The following is an 18,023-nucleotide window of genomic DNA, read 5'->3' as shown; positions in this document are numbered from 1 at the left end:
GAAGACAAGGATCAGTTCGAGATCCTCGTTCTGATTCACCGATATTGTGTAGCCCTTCCCTCCGATGCTGAAAGCAGGCTTCTCCTTGACCATCTACACTCACGAACAACGCAAACTGTGACCTGCCTTACGCATTATGACGCCCACTTTCCCACTTAGGGAGATGGTAGACCAAGCGCGCTCACCAAGTGCAATGTGAGCCATTGATCTAGGCCACGAGCCTTGTCGATCACCCGTTGACCCCGTCGAGGTAAGTAAAGAGCATGGAATGGATGCGGAAATGAAGTGGCTATTTAGCTTTGGTTCCTCACCTGTGCAACGACCTGATAAGAGTCGCCCTTGTAGACCTTGAGAGATTTCGTGAGGAAGCTCCCTTGGACACGATAGTCGCATCGTTGCCTGGTGGAGTTGGCCGCCAGGAAGAGCTTCATGGTGGCGTTGATCTGAAACCTCTTGTCTGGCTCCACCGTGAAGGCGAGATTGTTGGGGTCGAAGCTTTCGCCCCTGAAGACTTGCCACCCGTGGTGCGAACCCATCCACTGCAGCTCAACATGATACCGTCGAGCTGCTGTAATGACCATTCGATTCGGTAGAGAATAGAGATGAAATGGAAGCAACACGCACGCACGCACCTTCCTGCGGAAGCGCATGAGATGGTTCCCTGACGCGTCGGCGAGCGCGGTCCGGAGCCGGAAGTTGAAGGCGGGGCGGACGCTCACCGTGCGGAACACGAGGCTACCCTTACCGTCGGTGACATGCAGCTTCCGGTCGAACAGCCCGGGGACCCGTCTGGTTAGCGTCAGCTTGAGAGGTCCAGACGTAACGCCATTGCCTGCTGCTGCTTGATCCATTGCTGAACTCGAATGCTCCCCGGCCTGTGTCCATCTGTGAGTCTGTGCGCCTCTTGTTATAGGACTGGGATTATTCTGCTACCGGGTCGTGTCATTGTCAAAGTCAAGCTAACACCTGCGCAGAAATTCTTGATACGAAATGTTGGAATCGGCTACCACCGCGTAATTGACAATTATTTAGTGGTGGCAGCTCGTAATTGACTTATTTCCCCCTGAACGGAACGATGGCAACTCGAGATCATCAGTAAAGTCCTTGGTTTCCTTTTTCTTTTTCTTTTGCGCGTGCGATCGTACACAAAAAAACTCAACTATATATTTGACCTTTCTTAAGGAGGGAGGTCAAAGGTTAGACCATGGGCTTTATGAGGATGATCAAATCAGGCATATAATATATCTTATATCTTATATTTTATCTTATATATTATATTTACTAATTGGAGGCACCATACAAGGCACCAGGTTAATTCTTAGACTTAAATAATTTTGACCGTTGGATTAACATATAATCTATCCGTAGCCATCAAATGATATATAAGATATGTTGTCTCAAACTACAACGTATGGAAGTCTTGATCCCTTGGGACTCTCTCTATTTCCTAAAAAAAACAAAAATCTGAGCGGCCATATCAATTAGATAAAATGTTAGATTTGTAGTCCACCTTCCTCACGTTCAACATTGGTTGAAAGAATAAAAAATCAGCCACGGTTCCATAAAAAAGGATAGCCCCCTTCCATAAAAATTGGGCGCTGAAAAAGAAAAAAAAAACAGATCGCATCTAGAAAAAAAAAACATACCACATCTGACACGTTATAATTTGGTGAAACTAAACTAGGAAAGACTCCACGGTTCCCTCAAAAAAGAATAATATCCTTCTATAAAAACTCTAACGATGAAAACAAAAAAAATCAGATCTAATCTCCTTGCATAAAAACTCCAGGGATAAAAAAAACAGATATGTTTGACTAACCAATCTTTTTTTTTCCTGATTGAAAAGGAAAAAACAGCCACACAAGACTTCCATACGTGGGTGAAAGTTATACGTAACATATAGATGGTCTGGCCAAAAAAGAAGCATCTACACGTAACAGGGATGAAAAAAAAACAGATATGTTTGACTAACCAATCTTTTTTTTCCTGATTGAAAAGGAAAAAAAACAGCCACACAAGACTTCCATACGTGGGTCAAAGTTATATGTAACATATAGATGGTCTGGCCAAAAAACAAGCATCTACACGTAACGTTGGTGAAAGGAAAGTAGGAAATCATCCTCATATAGATGGTTCCTTATATGAAAATGGATAGCTTCTTTCCATAAAAACTCCACCGATGGAAAGAAAAAAGAAACAGATCAAACGTAAGAAAGGAACGACATCTCATCCTCAAAAAAAAAAAGGAAAATATCCCCCTCGACTTCTGTACATGGCCACTTAATCCTGTATAAAAAGTATTAACATGATTCTTTGGAGGTGTAGATTGTCATAAATAGTAAGCATGTACATGTATCTTTTATCCTAATAAAAAGAGAAAGACAATAGCTATTAAAACATCATTATATACATATAAATCGCTGAATTATTAAAAAAGAATTGCATTGTATCATGTGCCACAAGGATCTCATATAAACAGTACAGTTTTTCTACAATCACTACTGTCCCTCTCATATAAACATGATTGTCTATGTGATATACATATGTATAGTATGGATAGAAAATATTAAAATTTTCCCATACATGTTAATCATAAGAGAATTTTTTTTTTTGGTATAGACAAGATCTTATAATTAGAATAATCTATGGTGCTTATAGTATAATGAGAATATACAACTGCCACTGCACCATACGAGGCACCAGGTTAATCCTTAGAATTAAAGAATTTTGACTGTTGGATTAACATATAATCTATCCGTAGCCATCAGATGATATATATGACATGTTGTCTCAAACTACCACGTATGGAAGTCTTGATCCCTTGGGACTCTCTCTATTTCCTAGAAAAAACAAAAATCTGAGCGGCCATATCAATTAGATGAAACGTTAGATTTGTAGTCCTCCTTCCTCACTTTCAACATTGGTTAAAAAAAAAATAACCACGGTTCCATAAAAAAGGATAGCCCCCATCCATAAAAGTTGGGCGCTGAAAAAAAACAGATTGCATCTAGAAAAAAAAACAGATGAGAGATATGTTTTATGGTCATGCCCCGCTGGTCAATGGTTTATTCTTGATGAATCTCGAATGTGATGTTACACATATTCATAGTGTGAATACCAAAAGATGTAAAGTTGATAACGATAGTCCCACATACTTGTGGCACTGCCGCCTTGGTCACATTGGTGTCAAGCGCATGAAGAAGCTCCATGCAGATGGACTTTTGGAGTCTCTTGATTATGAATCATTTGACACTTGCGAACCATGCCTCATGGGTAAGATGACCAAGACCCCGTTCTCCGGAACAATGGAGCGAGCAACCAACTTATTGGAAATCATACATACCGATGTGTGCGGTCCAATGAGTGTTGAGGCTCGCGGAGGATATCGTTATGTTCTCACTCTCACTGATGACTTAAGTAGATATGGGTATGTCTACCTAATGAAACACAAGTCTGAAACCTTTGAAAAGTTCAAGGAATTTCAGAGTGAGGTTGAGAATCAACGTGACAGGAAAATAAAGTTCTTACGATCAGATCGTGGAGGAGAATATTTGAGTCACGAATTTGGTGCACACTTAAGGAAATGTGGAATCGTTTCACAACTCACGCCGCCTGGAACACCTCAGCGAAATGGTGTGTCCGAACGTCGTAATCGCACTCTATTGGATATGGTGCGATCTATGATGTCTCTTACCGATTTACCGCTCTCATTTTGGGGCTATGCTTTAGACACTGCCGCATTCACTTTAAATAGGGCTCCGTCGAAATCCGTTGAGACGACACCGTATGAATTATGGTTTGGGAAGAAACCTAAGCTGTCGTTTCTAAAAGTTTGGGGATGCGATGCTTATGTCAAGAAACTTCAACCTGAAAAGCTCGAACCCAAGTCGGAGAAATGCGTCTTCATAGGATACCCTAAGGAAACTATTGGGTAAACCTTCTACCTCAGATCCGAAGGCAAGATCTTCGTTGCTAAGAACGGGTCCTTTCTGGAGAAGGAGTTTCTCTCGAAAGAATTGAGTGGGAGGAAAGTGGAACTTGATGAGGTGATAGTCACCCCTTCCGAACCGGAAAGTAGCGCAGCGCGGGAAAATGTTCCTGTGGTGCCTACACCGACTGGGGAGGAAGTTAATGATGATGATCATGAAGCTTCGGATCAAGTTACTACTGAACTTCGTAGGTCCACAAGGACACGTTCCGCACCAGAGTGGTACGGCAACCCTGTCCTGGAAATCATGTTGTTAGACAACGGTGAACCTTCGAACTATGAAGAAGCGATGGCGGGCCCGGATTCCGACAAATGGCTAGAAGCCATGAAATCCGAGATAGGATCCATGTATGAAAACGAAGTATGGACTTTGACTGACTTGCCCGATGATCGGCGTGCCATAGAAAACAAATGGATCTTTAAGAAGAAGACAGACGCGGATGGTAATGTGACCATCTATAAGGCTCGACTTGTCGCTAAGGGTTATCGACAAGTTCAAGGGGTTGACTACGATGAGACTTTCTCACCCGTAGCGAAGCTGAAGTCTGTCCGAATCATGTTAGCAATTGCCGCATTCTATGATTATGAGATATGGCAAATGGACGTCAAAACGGCATTCCTTAACGGCTTCCTTAAGGAAGAGTTGTATATGATGCAGCCGGAAGGTTTTGTCGATCCTAAGAATGCTAACAAAGTATGCAAGCTCCAGCGCTCAATCTATGGGCTGGTGCAAGCATCTCGGAGTTGGAACATTCGCTTTGATGAGATGATCAAAGCGTTTGGGTTTACACAGACTTATGGAGAAGCCTGTGTTTACAAGAAAGTGACTGGGAGCTCTGTAGCATTTCTCATATTATATGTGGATGACATACTATTGATGGGAAATGATATAGAATTCTTGGAAAGTATAAAGGCCTATTTGAATAAGTATTTTTCAATGAAGGACCTTGGAGAAGCTGCTTATATATTAGGCATCAAGATCTATAGAGATAGATCAAGACGCCTCATTGGTCTTTCACAAAGTACATACCTTGACAAGATATTGAAGAAGTTCAATATGGATCAGTCCAAGAAGGGGTTCTTGCCTGTATTGCAAGGTGTGCAATTGAGCACGGCTCAATGCCCGACCATGGCAGAAGATAGAGAAAAGATGAGTGTCATCCCCTATGCCTCGGCCATAGGGTTTATTATGTATGCCATGCTGTGTACCAGACCTGATGTAAACCTTGCCGTAAGTTTGGTAGGAAGGTACCAAAGTAATCCCGGCATGGAACACTGGACAACGGTCAAGAATATCCTGAAGTACCTGAAGAGGACTAAGGATATGTTTCTCGTTTATGGAGGTGACAAAGAGCTCGTCGTAAAGGGTTACGTCGACGCTAGCTTCGACACAGATCTGGATGACTCAAAGTCACAAACCGGATACGTGTATATTTTGAATGGAGGAGCAGTAAGCTGGTGCAGTTGCAAGCAAAGCGTCGTGGCGGGATCTACATGTGAAGCGGAGTACATGGCGGCCTCAGAGGCAGCACAGGAAGCAGTCTGGATGAAGGAGTTCATTACCGACCTAGGGGTGATTCCCAATGCGTCGAGCCCGATGACTCTCTTCTGTGACAACACTGGAGCTATTGCCCTTGCGAAGGAGCCCAGATTTCACAGGAAGACCAGGCATATCAAGCGTCACTTCAACTCCATTCGTGAAAGTGTTCAAAATGGAGACATAGATATTTGTAAAGTACATACGGACCTGAATGTAGCAGATCCGGTGACTAAACCTCTCCCTAGAGCAAAACATGATCAACACCAGGACGCAATGGGTGTTCGATTCATCACAATGTAACTAGATTATTGACTCTAGTGCAAGTGGGAAACTGTTGGAAATATGCCCTAGAAGCAATAATAAATGGTTATTATTATATTTCTTTGTTCATGGTAATTGTCTATTGTTCATGCTATAATTGTGTTATCCGGAAATCGTAATGCATGTGTGAATACATAGACCACAACATGTCCCTAGTAAGCCTCTAGTTGACTAGCTCGTTGATCAACAGATAGTCATGGTTTCCTGACTATGGACATTGGATGTCATTGATAACGGGATCACATCATTAGGAGAATGATGTGATGGACAAGACCCAATCCTAAGCATAGCTCAAAGATCGTGTAGTTCGTTTGCTAGAGCTTTTCCAATGTCAAGTATTTTTTCCTTAGACCATGAGATCGTGCAACTCCCGGATACCGTAGGAGTACTTTGGGTGTGCCAAACGTCACAACGTAACTGGGTGACTATAAAGGTATACTACGGGTATCTCCGAAAGTGTCTGTTGGGTTGGCACGGATCGAGACTGGGATTTGTCACTCCGTATGACGGAGAGGTATCTCTAGGCCCACTCGGTAATGCATCATCATAATGAGCTCAATGTGACTAAGGCGTTAGTCACGGGATCATGCATTGCGGTACGAGTAAAGAGACTTGCCGGTAACGAGATTGAACAAGGTATTGGGATACCGACGATCGAATCTCGGGCAAGTAACCTACCGATTGACAAAGGAATTGTATACGGGATTGATTGAATCCTCGACATCGTGGTTCATCCGATGAGATCATCGTGGAACATGTGGGAGCCAACATGGGTATCCAGATCCCGCTGTTGGTTATTGACCGGAGAGGCATCTCGGTCATGTCTGCATGTCTCCCGAACCCGTAGGGTCTACACACTTAAGGTTCGGTGACGCTAGGGTTGTAGAGATATGAGTGTGCGGAAACCCGAAAGTTGTTCGGAGTCCCGGATGAGATCCCGGACGTCATGAGGAGTTCCGGAATGGTCCGGAGGTGAAGAATTATATATAGGAAGTCCAGTTTCGGCCACCGGGAAAGTTCCGGGGGTTATCGGTATTGTACCGGGACCACCGGAAGGGTCCCGGGGGTCCACCGGGTGGGGCCACCTGTCCCGGAGGGCCCCATGGGCTGAAGTGGGAAAGGAACCAGCCCTTAGTGGGCTGGGGCGCCCCCCATGGGCCTCCCCCCTACGCCTAGGGTTGGAAACCCTAGGGTGGGGGGGGCGCCCCACTTGACTTGGGGGGGAAGTTTCCCCCCCTTGGCCGCCGCCCCCCCATAGATGGGTCTTGGCCGGCGCCCCCCTCCCAGGGGGCCTATATAAAGGGGGGAGGGAGGGCAGCAACATTACAGCCTTGGGCGCCTCCCTCCTCCCCTGCAACACCTCTCCCTCTCGTAGAAGCTCGGCGAAGCCCTGCCGAGATCCCGCTACATCCACCACCACGCCGCCGTGCTGCTGGATCTCCATCAACCTCTCCTTCCCCCTTGCTGGATCAAGAAGGAGGAGACGTCGCTGCACCGTACGTGTGTTGAACGCGGAGGTGCCGTCCGTTCGGCACTCGGTCATCGGTGATTTGGATCACGGCGAGTACGACTCCATCAACCTCGTTCATTGGAACGCTTCCGCTCGCGATCTACAAGGGTATGTAGATGCACTCCTTTCCCCTCGTTGCTAGTATACTCCATAGATGGATCTTGGTGATGCGTAGAAAATTTTAAATTCTGCTACGATCCGCAATAGTTCCTCCATAATCGATGCATCAGAGACAGGGGTCGACCTTAGACATTTAAGACGCCTTTCCAACTTTCGGATATTGGATCTCACAGAGCCAAAAGATTCTCTATCCCATTGTTTAAGGGAGGCTGCCACTAGATTCAGATAAAGGCAGCTTACCCCTACCTTCTGCCCAAGCCTTCTCTAAGACCTCCCGGTTGTCAGGAGCTCTCAGCCACATAGCTTCGAATTTGAAACCTTGCTGCACAGGACAATGATCATTAGAAGTCTTTCCCCTGTCATAAGGAATCTTCCCCTTATTAAGAGCAATATGGACAGCATGGTGATCCGAGGTAGTAGTGATGACATTCTCAACCAAAAAATCCTCCAAAATATTAGAGAACTCAATGTTAGCTACAGCTCTGTCTAGTCGGGCCTTGACATGGTGGTGAGGGTCCTGGCGATTAGACCAAGTATATTTAGGACCGGAATAACCCAAGTCGATGAGGCCACAATCAGCTAAGCACTGTTGGAAGTCATTGATTTGCCTATCTGTTCTATCTCGAAGGCCTTGATGTTCGTCGTGGCTTAACACCTCGTTGAAATCCCCACAGCAGATCCATGGACCATCCCACCGCGCTCGCATAAAACGGATAAAATCCCAAAATTAGCATCTATTTTCTCTTCTTGGTTCTCCATACACAAAAGTCGCCCTCCAAACTGGTCCCTGATCAGGCTTGACATGAACATCTATGCATCTATTGTTAAACGCCTTCAAAGAAACATCAACTGATGATAGCCAAAACAAACATCAGCCTCCACTTTGGCCCTCACTACTTACTGCATAAGAATTTGAAAATCCCAGTGACCACATGAAGTTTCTCACCCTTTTCTCTGCCATCTTTGTCTCAGACAAGAAAAGGAGAGATGGACGATAGGTCTGCACCAACCAGCGCAGCTCGCCAACTGTGGAATCCGTCCCCAATCCTCGACAATTCCAACACAAAATCACAAAACCTGCCATAGTCTGAAGGAGGTGCCGTTCCATATTGCTTATCCCGCCCTCCTGTCACCAGATTATTGGCACCAACTTGATTTGAGGAGTATACCGCAGGGGACAAACCGGGAGGACCTCCGATGATCCCAGCAGGGGAGCGATGCCCTGCAGGATAAGGTTGGCGAGAGGGACTTGGGGCGGCAAGGAGTAGGAAGGTAAAGGGCGACTTCTTGGCTATCGCAACAGATCCGCAAAACGGGGATGAGTAGCCCTGACCAGAACTGAAAGTGATGCAGCAGAGGATGAAGAATGTGGTGTCGATTTGATGGTAGCGAGGCAAGAAGATCGCCGCCGGCGGCGGTAAAGCGGTAGAGAAAATGACTTGCGTATCTGATTTGACCTCAGGCTTCCAGGAGTTTCTGAACCTAAAAATGGGGATTTTTCGTGGAGAAGAATCAGGGAAGAAGGGATCTGGGGAAACTAGAGCAGTCAAGGCGGATTGAGAAGGAATCGGGCGAGGTCAGAACGGCATCACGCCAGTCACCAGCAAATCGCCAAAGTCGCCATATTAGGCAAAGGTGCTCTCGAGCCCTTAGCTTCTCCTGCTTGCACACGCCTGCCAGGCTCTTCCCTCCATCGAGGCCGTTGCCGGTCCAATCGACGCCCCACAGGCTGCTGATGCCCTTCCAATTGCCGCGATGCCCGCCAGATCCCCGAGTGCCAGAACCCCGCCGGCCGCCACCATCGCCTGCATCCAGGTCGCTAACACACGTCTTGACCCATCCCCTACTCCCACCGGCCTCGCCAAAACCCCGCCAGCCTCCACCATTGCCTGCATCCAGGTCACAAACACTCCTCTTGACCCGGCCCCTGCTCCCACCGGCTCTCAACCTCTAAAGGATGTTCTCCGCCACAAATGTTCTCTCACGACTGACCGTGGACGGAGATTATAGTAGCGGGAGAAGGATGGAGGTGAATGGTAATTCGAGGGGGACTCGGGGCTTGAGAACGGAAGGGATTGGTGCCTAGGGCTATCACTGCACGCCCCGCGCAGGTCGCACATTTTTTTCACCGAAGAGACACACAAACACACACATTTTTTTTGAGACAACGCAAACACACACATGGGACGCACGCTGCGAACCTGGGCCTTGAGGAACAGAGGCCCACTGGTCATCCACATGAGCAGAAAAGAGCAACGTGCAGAGAAACGGAAGGCTGGATTTTTTACCGCAGGGTGAAAAATCGCCAGAGAGGTAAATCATTCGAGCCAGATCGAATGGCGCAAATAGCCTAAATGTTAGATGTGTATAGTCTCTTTTCGGTTTATCCCCATTGTATAAGGGGTTTCCTGCACTTTACCACACATGTATATGTATTGGCCTTTGGCCCTCAGTAAAGTCAGTTGCTCATTATCCAACATGGTATCAGATGTTAGGTTCCCCTCTCTCTCGCACGCTGCAACTCCGTGCTAGCTTCTCCCCCCGATCCGTCCCCTTGCCATCCGGCTGCCGCTGCTCTTACTCGCCGTGGATCCGGTCGTCTACCCTGCACGGCTCGCCCCCGGCCTCCCCGTCCCGTCTCCTGTCAGGACCGGCTCGGTCGCCGGCGTCTCCTGACCGGCCGACCGCCCCTCCACCTCGCTCCGCTGGCCCTCTTCGTCGCGGATCCGGCTGCCTCTGTTGCGGATCCGGTCTTCCCGACCCGTCCCGTCCGCTGACTCCACTCCCGGGTGGTCGCCGTCGCCTCCTGCGGGCTGGCCGTCGCCGCCCCTTGGATCCGGCAGGGGCCAGCCCCCCTTCACTCCCTCCGGCTAGCCCTCTTGCTTCGGATCCGACCGGGGCCAGCTCATCCCGCGCCCCCTGCCTGACTCGCTCCCTCGCCCGTGCGTGAGCGCGTGCACTTCTGCCGTTTCCTCGATCCAAATCGAGTCTTGAGCAGTTGACCTCAAAAAAAAGGGACAAAAAGTTTGTCATGTCCTCTCCGGGCTATGTTGTTGTTCCTCGCTGTTCGGTGATCTTCGATGGCACCAACTATGCTGAGTTTGTGGGCTTCATGCGCATCCATATGCGTGGACTTCTTCTGTGGGGTGTTCTCTCTGGCGAGGTCCCTTGTCCGCCATGCCCTGTTGCGCCAGTGGCCCCAATCCCACCAGTGCCGCCGGTCCTTGCTGCTGATGCTTCTCAGGCTGACCGGGATGCCGCCAAGGCTCTCGATGATGCTGCGGTTGACGCTTATGATCAGCAGGTATCCGCATATTCTGATGCTCTTTTTGTCTACCGGGATGATCTGTCTGCTTACACTCAGTGGTGCAATGATGATGCTCGGGCTGCTGCTGTTCTCACTACGAGTGTCCTTCCTCAGTTTGCTTCGGAGTTTATGGGCCTCGGCACTGTTGCAGCAATGTGGTCCTATCTTTGTCAGCGCTATCAGCCCTCTGGCGATGGTCTATACCTCTCTGTGGTGCGTCAGGAGCATGCTCTTCAGCAGGGTGACTCGTCTGTTGACGAGTTCTATTCACAGTGCTCTGCCATCTGGCGTCAGCTTGACTCACTGAGGACAGTTGTTTGTGGCACTTGCCGTTGCTGTCAGACTACGCGGTCTGACTTGGAGTTTCAGAGGGTTCATGAGTTCTTATCTCGTCTCCGCTTCGAGTTTGAGCCCCGACGGGCTCACTTACTTGCTCGTGGTCGTGTTTCTATCTCGGAGGTACTTGCTGAGCTTCGTGCTGAGGAGACCCGTCTTCGCTCTGCTGGGTTACTTGTGGTTCCTTCAGTGTTGGCCACCCGGGCTCCTGTGTCATCTGCTCGCCTCACTGCTCCACCACTCTTGCCCACTCCTTCAGGGGGGGTGAGCCGTCCTCTTTATGCTGACAAGAGTACGTCGCGCCGTGACACTTTCTGTGGTTACTGCTCCCGGTCAGGTCACCCAGAGTCTGATTGTCGCCAGAAGAAGCGAGACCAGAGATGCTCCCCTTCCAGTGGCCCTCCTTTGTCTTCCTCGACTCAGACACTCACTGACCAGGACATTGTACGCCTCAAGCGTCTACTTGCCTCCTCTGGATCCTCGTCGACTGGTTCAGCTGCTGCTATGACTGCATCCCCTTCTACATCACCGCAGGCCTCTACACAGTCAGGTACATCCTCGTGGGTTTTGGATTCTGGACCTCCTTTCATATGTCTTCTGATTCTTCTGTGCTGTCTTCTCTCTGACCTCTCGATTCACCTGTTAATGTTCTTACCGCCGATGGCACACCTCTTCCTGTTGCTAGTCGTGGTCTTCTTTCCACTCCATCCTTTTCTGTTCCTAGTGTTTCCCATGTTCCTCGCCTTACCATGAATCTTTTTTCTGCTGCCCAACTCACTGATTCTGGTTGTCGTGTCATTCTTGATACCGACTCTTGCTCCATTCAGGATCGTCGCACCAAGGCTTTGGTTGGTGCTGGCCCCCGGCGCCGTGAGTCAGAGGGCCTTTAGGAGGTTGACTGGCTTTGTGTTCCTTCCGCTGCCACCACTTCTGCCAACTCCCATGCTCTTGCTGCCTCTTCGTCTGCGTCATTCCAGCAGTGGCATCATCGTCTTGGTCACATCTGTGGCTCTCGCTTGTCTTCGTTAGTTCGTCAGGGCCTCTTAGGGTCTGTATCTGGAGATGTCTCCTTACATTGTAATGATTGCAGACTTGGCAAACAGACTCAGTTACCTTATCCTACTAGTGAGTCTGTATCTCAGCGTCCTTTTGACTTAGTTCATTCTGATGTCTGGGGTCCTGCTCCCTTTGATTCGAAAGGTGGTCATCGCTACTATGTTTTTTTTATTGATGATTTCTCTCGCTACACTTGGCTCTACTTCATGAAATCTCGTAGCGAGGTTCTCTCTATATACAAACGATTTGCTGCCATGGTTCGTACCCAGTTTTCCACGCCCATTCGTACTTTTCGTGCTGACTCTGCTGGAGAGTATATCTCTCAGCTATTGCGTGGTTTTCTCGCGGAACAGGGTACTCTTGCCCAGTTCTCATGTCCTGGTGCTCATGCTCAGAATGGCGTTGCCGAACGTAAGCATCGTCATTTGCTTGAGACGGCTCGTGCGCTGATGATTGCTGCTTCCCTTCCACCCCATTTTGGGGCTGAGGCTATTTCTACATCCACCTATATCATCAATATTCAGCCATCGACTGCTTTGCAGGGTGGTATTCCTCTGGAGTGTCTCACTGGTCGCTCTCCTGACTACTCCGCTCTTCGTATGTTTGGATGTGTGTGCTATGTTCTTCTTGCCCCCCGAGAACGCACCAAACTGACTGCTCAGTCGGTTGAGTGTGTTTTCCTTGGTTACAGTGATGAGCACAAGGGCTATCGATGTTGGGATCCTGTTGCGCATCTCGCGTGATGTGACTTTAGACGAGTCTCGTTCCTACTACCCACGTCCTTCTTCATCGTGTTTCTCTGTGGACGATCTCTCTTTCCTTCTCCTTTCCGACACACCCTGCTATGTGCCTCATGTGTCATCTCTTTCTCCGGCACCTCTCATTTCTTCTCCTTCACCACCGATCCCATCTTCTCCATCCTCCTCCTCCACCTCTCCACCATCATCTCCAGTCTGTCACCCTCTCTCACCATTCCCTCTCCACTATACTCGTCGCCCTCGTCCTGAGGATGTCTCCCCTGACGCGCCTTCCACCTCTGGTGCACCTCTCCTCACGCCTCCCCCGGTTCACAACCTCCGGGCTCGGCCTCGCCCCCCGCCTGATCGCAACTCTCCTGATCGGTATGGTCTCTCCGTTATTGCTGAGCCCACTTCCTATCAGACTGCCATGACTCAACCTGAATGGCAGCTTGCGATGGCAGAAGAGCTTGCTGCTCTTGAGCGCTCTGGTACATGGGAGCTGGTTTCCCTTCCTTTCGGTGTTCGCCCCATCACCTGCAAGTGGGTCTACAAGATTAAGACTCGCTACGATGGTTCTCTTGAGCGCTACAAAGCTCGTCTTGTGGCCCGTGGTTTCCAGCAGGAGCAGGGACGCGATTATGATGAGACATTCGCTCCTGTGGCTCATATGACCACTGTCCGCACTCTCCTTGCTGTGGCTTCTGTTCGTCAGTGGTCTATCTCTCAACTTGATGTCCAGAACGCCTTTCTCAATGGCGAGTTGCGTGAGGAGGTTTATATGCAGCAACCACCGGGGTACTATGCTCCTGACGGTATGGTCTGTCGACTTCGCCGCTCCCTCTATGGTCTTAAACAGGCCCCTCGCGCCTGGTTTGAGCGCTTCGCCTCTGTAGTGACTGCCGCTGGTTTCTTGCCCAGTGATCATGATCCCGCGTTGTTTGTTCACACGTCTCCTCGTGGTCGGACTCTTCTCCTTCATTATGTTAATGACATGATCATCACTGGTGACGACTCTGACTACATTGCCTTTGTTAAGGCCCGCCTTCACGACCAGTTCCTCATGACTGATCTTGGTCTTCTTCGCTACTTTCTTGGGATTGAGATCTCCTCGACCTCTGATGGCTTCTACATCTCTCAAGAGAAATATATTCAGGATCTTCTCGCTCGAGCTGCTCTCAGTGATGACCGCACCGTAGTGACTCCTATGGAGCTCAACGTTCAGCTTCGTGCCTCTGATGGTGACCCTCTTCCTAATCCCACTCGCTATCGTCACCTCGTTGGTAGCCTTGTCTATCTTGCTATTACGCGTCCTGACATCTCCTATCCTGTTCACATCCTGAGTCAGTTTGTTTCACCCCCACCTCTGTCCACTATAGTCACCTCCTCCGTGTTCTACGATATCTTCGTGGCACGATCTCTCAGCGCCTTTTCTTTCCCCGCTCCAGTTCTCTTGAGCTCCAGGCTTACTCTGATGCTACCTGGGCTAGTGATCCCTCTGATCGACGCTCGCTGTCTGCTTATTGTGTCTTTCTTGGTGGCTCTCTTATTGCCTGGAAGACAAAGAAACAGACTGCAGTTTCTCGCTCGAGTACAGTGGCTGAGTTGCGAGCCATGGCTATGCTGACGGCTGAGGTGATCTGGTTATGGTGGTTACTTGAGAATTTTGGTGTGTCTGCTGCTACCTCGACTCCCTTACTGTCAGACAGTACTGGTGCTATCAGTATTGCGCGTGACCCGGCGAAGCATGAGCTCACTAAGCACATCGGTGTGAATGCCCACTTCGTGCGTGCTGTTGTGCAGGATCAGACTCTCGCTCTTCACTATGTGCCCTCTGAGTTACAGTTGGCTGACTTCTTCACGAAGGCACAGACTCGAGCGCAGCATGCCTTTTTCCTCTCCAGACTCAGTGTTGTTGATCCACCATGAGTTTGAGGGGGGTGTTAGATGTGTATAGTCTCTTTTCGGTTTATCCCCATTGTATAAGGGGTTTGCTGCACTTTACCACACATGTATATGTATTGGCCTTTGGCCTCAGTAAAGTCAGTTGCTCATTATCCAACAGGAAGGCCGGTAGCATAGCAAGGTTTGTAAGAGAAGTATACACACAGCCGACCCACAAGACCAAGTCCTATAAAGAGCACTTTCCTATTCTAATTACACGGCAAACTTGACCGTTGTTTAAACCTAATCTGACTCCTATAACTACTAGTAGCAAGGACTTGCACCAGGATATATACGAATCCCACGTTACTATACTCTTCTAATCAACACATGTAGTACGTCCTGACATAATTAAGGGCTGGATACATTGGATCCCCACCATGTGTGGAGCACAAAATAGTTCGTATCGAACACAACAATTCTACAAATGGCTACAACTACTTCCATCTTTACATATTGCAGCGAACAGGCCTCCTCTGTCGAGCAATGGCAGCCGGAATCCAGGACAGTTTAATGGTGCCGACTGCCGAGCATGAAATACAAAACCTAACAGACAAGACGGCAAACATTTAATGTGTGTGCGTCCCCTACAGTCCATTCCAAGTATCACTGGAGCTAGCGCAGAACTGGAACGTTTGTCGCACAAATCCTTTTTGATATAGTAAGCCAGAACACTACTCAGAACAAGTAAACTAATATTCTCATTGTACTGCTAATCGATGTGACTCCTTCTTCTACCTCCCGGGTGTTGGTACCCGCGGGGGAATTCTGCTTGCTTGGGACTCATCGGTGGTGGCGCTGTCCAACCCACACTATACGGCGGGAACCCTAACCGCTCTGGTCAAGCCGGCGGAGGGCCGGGAGTGGTGGCTGTCGGGGGTCTACGGGCCGCAGTCTAACCAAGATAAGATTGATTTCATGCGTGAACTGGTGGAAATAAGGGACTTGCATGCTGGGCCATGGGTAGTGGCTGGCGACTTCAACCTGCTTGTCAATCCGGAGGACAAAAGCAACGAGCAGATCAACCGACGGATGCTAGCGAGATTCCGTGCCAAGCTCAATCTCTTGGAGCTCAAGGAGATCTATCTCAGCGGGCGTCGGTACACTTGGTCCAATGAACGGGCAGAGGCAACCCTTGAGAAAATTGACCACACGTTCTCCACGTCGTGCTGGGAGGAGGCGTACCCCAGCTGCCACCTCACGGCCTTGGGCTCGTCCGTGTCGGACCACTGCCCACTTCTTCTAGACCTGAACGCTGACGTGGCTCTGAAGCGGAGATTCCGCTTTGAGGCCTTCTGGCCAAAGATGGACGGCTTTTTTGAAACGGCGGAGGAGGCCTGGGGATCGGTCCCCAGCCTGGGAAGTCCGTTCGTGGTGCTGGATCGCAAGCTTCGCGCCACGGCGAAGAAGCTAAAGCAGTGGAGTGATCGACGCATTGGGAACGTCAAACTGCAGATCGGGATTGCAATGGAGGTGATTGCCCGGCTGGACCAGGCCATGGACGAAAGGCCACTGGCGGAGCGTGAGTTGCCCTACGGAGAACCCTAAAAAAGAAACTACTTGGTCTCTGCTCGCTGGAAAGAACGATTGCCAGGCTGCGCTCGCAAATCCTCTTCCTTCGCGAGGGGGATGCTAACACAGCATTTTTTCACCAGCATGCTAGGCACCGGCAGCGCCGAAACATGATCTCTGTTTTGCGCCATGGGGATGCCGTGTTCTCCGGCCATGAGGAGGTTGCTAATGCGGTGGACGACTATTATTCGTACATGTCTGGGGAGACCTCTGAGAGGCCTCATTCCATTGACCTGGGTAGGCTGCAGCTGCCTTCTCGGAGCATGGAGCACCTGGAGGAGTGCTTTTCCGAGGATGAAGTGGAGAAGGTGGTCAAGAGCATGCCGTTAGATAAAGCGACGGGCCCGGACGGTTTCACAGGGAGATTTTACGCTTCGTGCTGGCACATCATCACAGAAGACCTAATGGCGGCTCTTGCCGCGTTCTACAGAGGAGATTTGCGAGGGTTTCCGGCAATAAACAAGGAAATCGTCACGCTCTTGCCCAAGGTGGAAGGGACGGTGGATATCAAGGACTTTAGGCCGGTCAGCCTAGTGCATGGAGCGGTGAAGATCATAGACAAGGTTTTGGCCAATAGGCTGGCTGGTGAGCTCCCGGAGCTGGTCGGCGCGCACCAGAGCGCGTTCGTCAAGGGCCGATCCATACACGACAACTTTATGCTCGTCCAGTGCACAGCCCGCCGTCTACATGCCCTTAAAGAAGCTGCTGTCATGCTTAAGCTGGACATCTCGAAGGCGTTCGATTCAGTGAGCTGGCCGTTCCTTTTGGAGACCTTAAGGGCGATGGGTTTTGGGGACCGCTGGATGAATTGGATCTGTGGCCTGCTGGCCAACTCATCGACCAGAATCATGATCAACGGCACGCCTGGTAGGCCCATTTATAACTGCAAGGGGTTTCGGCAGGGTGACCCCCTCTCGTCGATGCTGTTTATCTTGGCTATGGAGCCTCTTCAGAAGATGTTTGAGCGTGCTACGGACTACGGCATCCTCTCGCCGCTGGCCCGCCGGGGACTGACGCATCGGCTCTCCATGTTTGCTGATGACGTGATGGTGTTCGTCAAGCCCTATGATACCGATATCCGGGTGCGCGCGGCCATCTTAAAGCTGTTCGGTGAAGCCTCTGGTTTGCATGTCAATATGACCAAAAGCGCAGCATACCCTATCCGATGCACAACGAAAACCATGAGTGGAGTCCAAGCCCTTCTTGGGTGCCCAGGCGGGTCGTTTGCGTGCAAATGCTTAGGTTTACCAAAGTGGTTCATACACGATGCCCGATGCCATAAAGTAGCAGCAAGAGTTCTCTGAATGCTCCTGTCATAGCAGGTGCTAGGTTGCCATTTCGGTCCGCTGCTCTGTAAAGGTCCATCACATGGTTTCTTCTTTGGTAAGTGCGATCAACCAAAATTCAACAAATAAGAACCTTATCCATAGGAAAGTTCTAATCTAGATGCAAACGAACGGTTCAGATAGCAGTGTCCCCAACTACTGTTGATAGGAAATCCGTGCTATATATATATATATATATATATATATATATATATATATATATATATATATATATATATTTGCAGGAATTCTTGGGTGTAGCCCCAT

At 49.3% G+C, this 18,023-nt stretch overlaps 1 protein-coding gene and 1 non-coding gene across 2 annotated transcripts; both read right to left on the bottom strand.

Annotated features, from left to right (window-relative positions):
- Positions 1 to 99: 99 nt before the first annotated feature.
- LOC120965502 (U1 spliceosomal RNA) lies at positions 100 to 258 on the bottom strand. The gene has a single exon (XR_005758555.1). It is a non-coding gene; the product is annotated as a U1 spliceosomal RNA (small nuclear RNA).
- Positions 259 to 272: 14 nt separating this feature from the next.
- LOC109767246 (protein LURP-one-related 15) lies at positions 273 to 3,167 on the bottom strand. Its single transcript, XM_020326009.4, has 2 exons — positions 633 to 3,167; positions 273 to 539 (listed from the first exon to the last, which is right to left on the bottom strand). Exons 1-2 carry the CDS (start codon positions 849 to 851, stop codon positions 294 to 296), a joined length of 465 nt encoding a protein of 154 aa, XP_020181598.2. The 5' UTR covers positions 852 to 3,167; the 3' UTR covers positions 273 to 293.
- Between the last annotated feature and the right edge of the window lie 14,856 nt (positions 3,168 to 18,023).

The sequence above is a fragment of the Aegilops tauschii genome, chromosome 5, assembly GCF_002575655.3.
Source record: "Aegilops tauschii subsp. strangulata cultivar AL8/78 chromosome 5, Aet v6.0, whole genome shotgun sequence".
Classification (NCBI taxonomy): Eukaryota; Viridiplantae; Streptophyta; class Magnoliopsida; order Poales; family Poaceae; genus Aegilops; species Aegilops tauschii.
The sequence above is the reverse complement of the archived record's forward strand: the minus strand, read 5'-3'. Positions and strand labels throughout refer to the sequence as shown.

What these genes read in the sequence shown, in the direction of transcription:
- LOC109767246 (XM_020326009.4), bottom strand. Translation starts at nt 851, where the DNA reads ATGGATCAAGCAGCAGCAGGCAATGGCGTTACGTCTGGACCTCTCAAG. An exon ending in TCATGCGCTTCCGCAGGAAG is followed by an intron (nt 540 to 632) that starts GTGCGTGCGTGC and finishes GTTGAGCTGCAG; the next exon opens with TGGATGGGTTCGCACCACGG.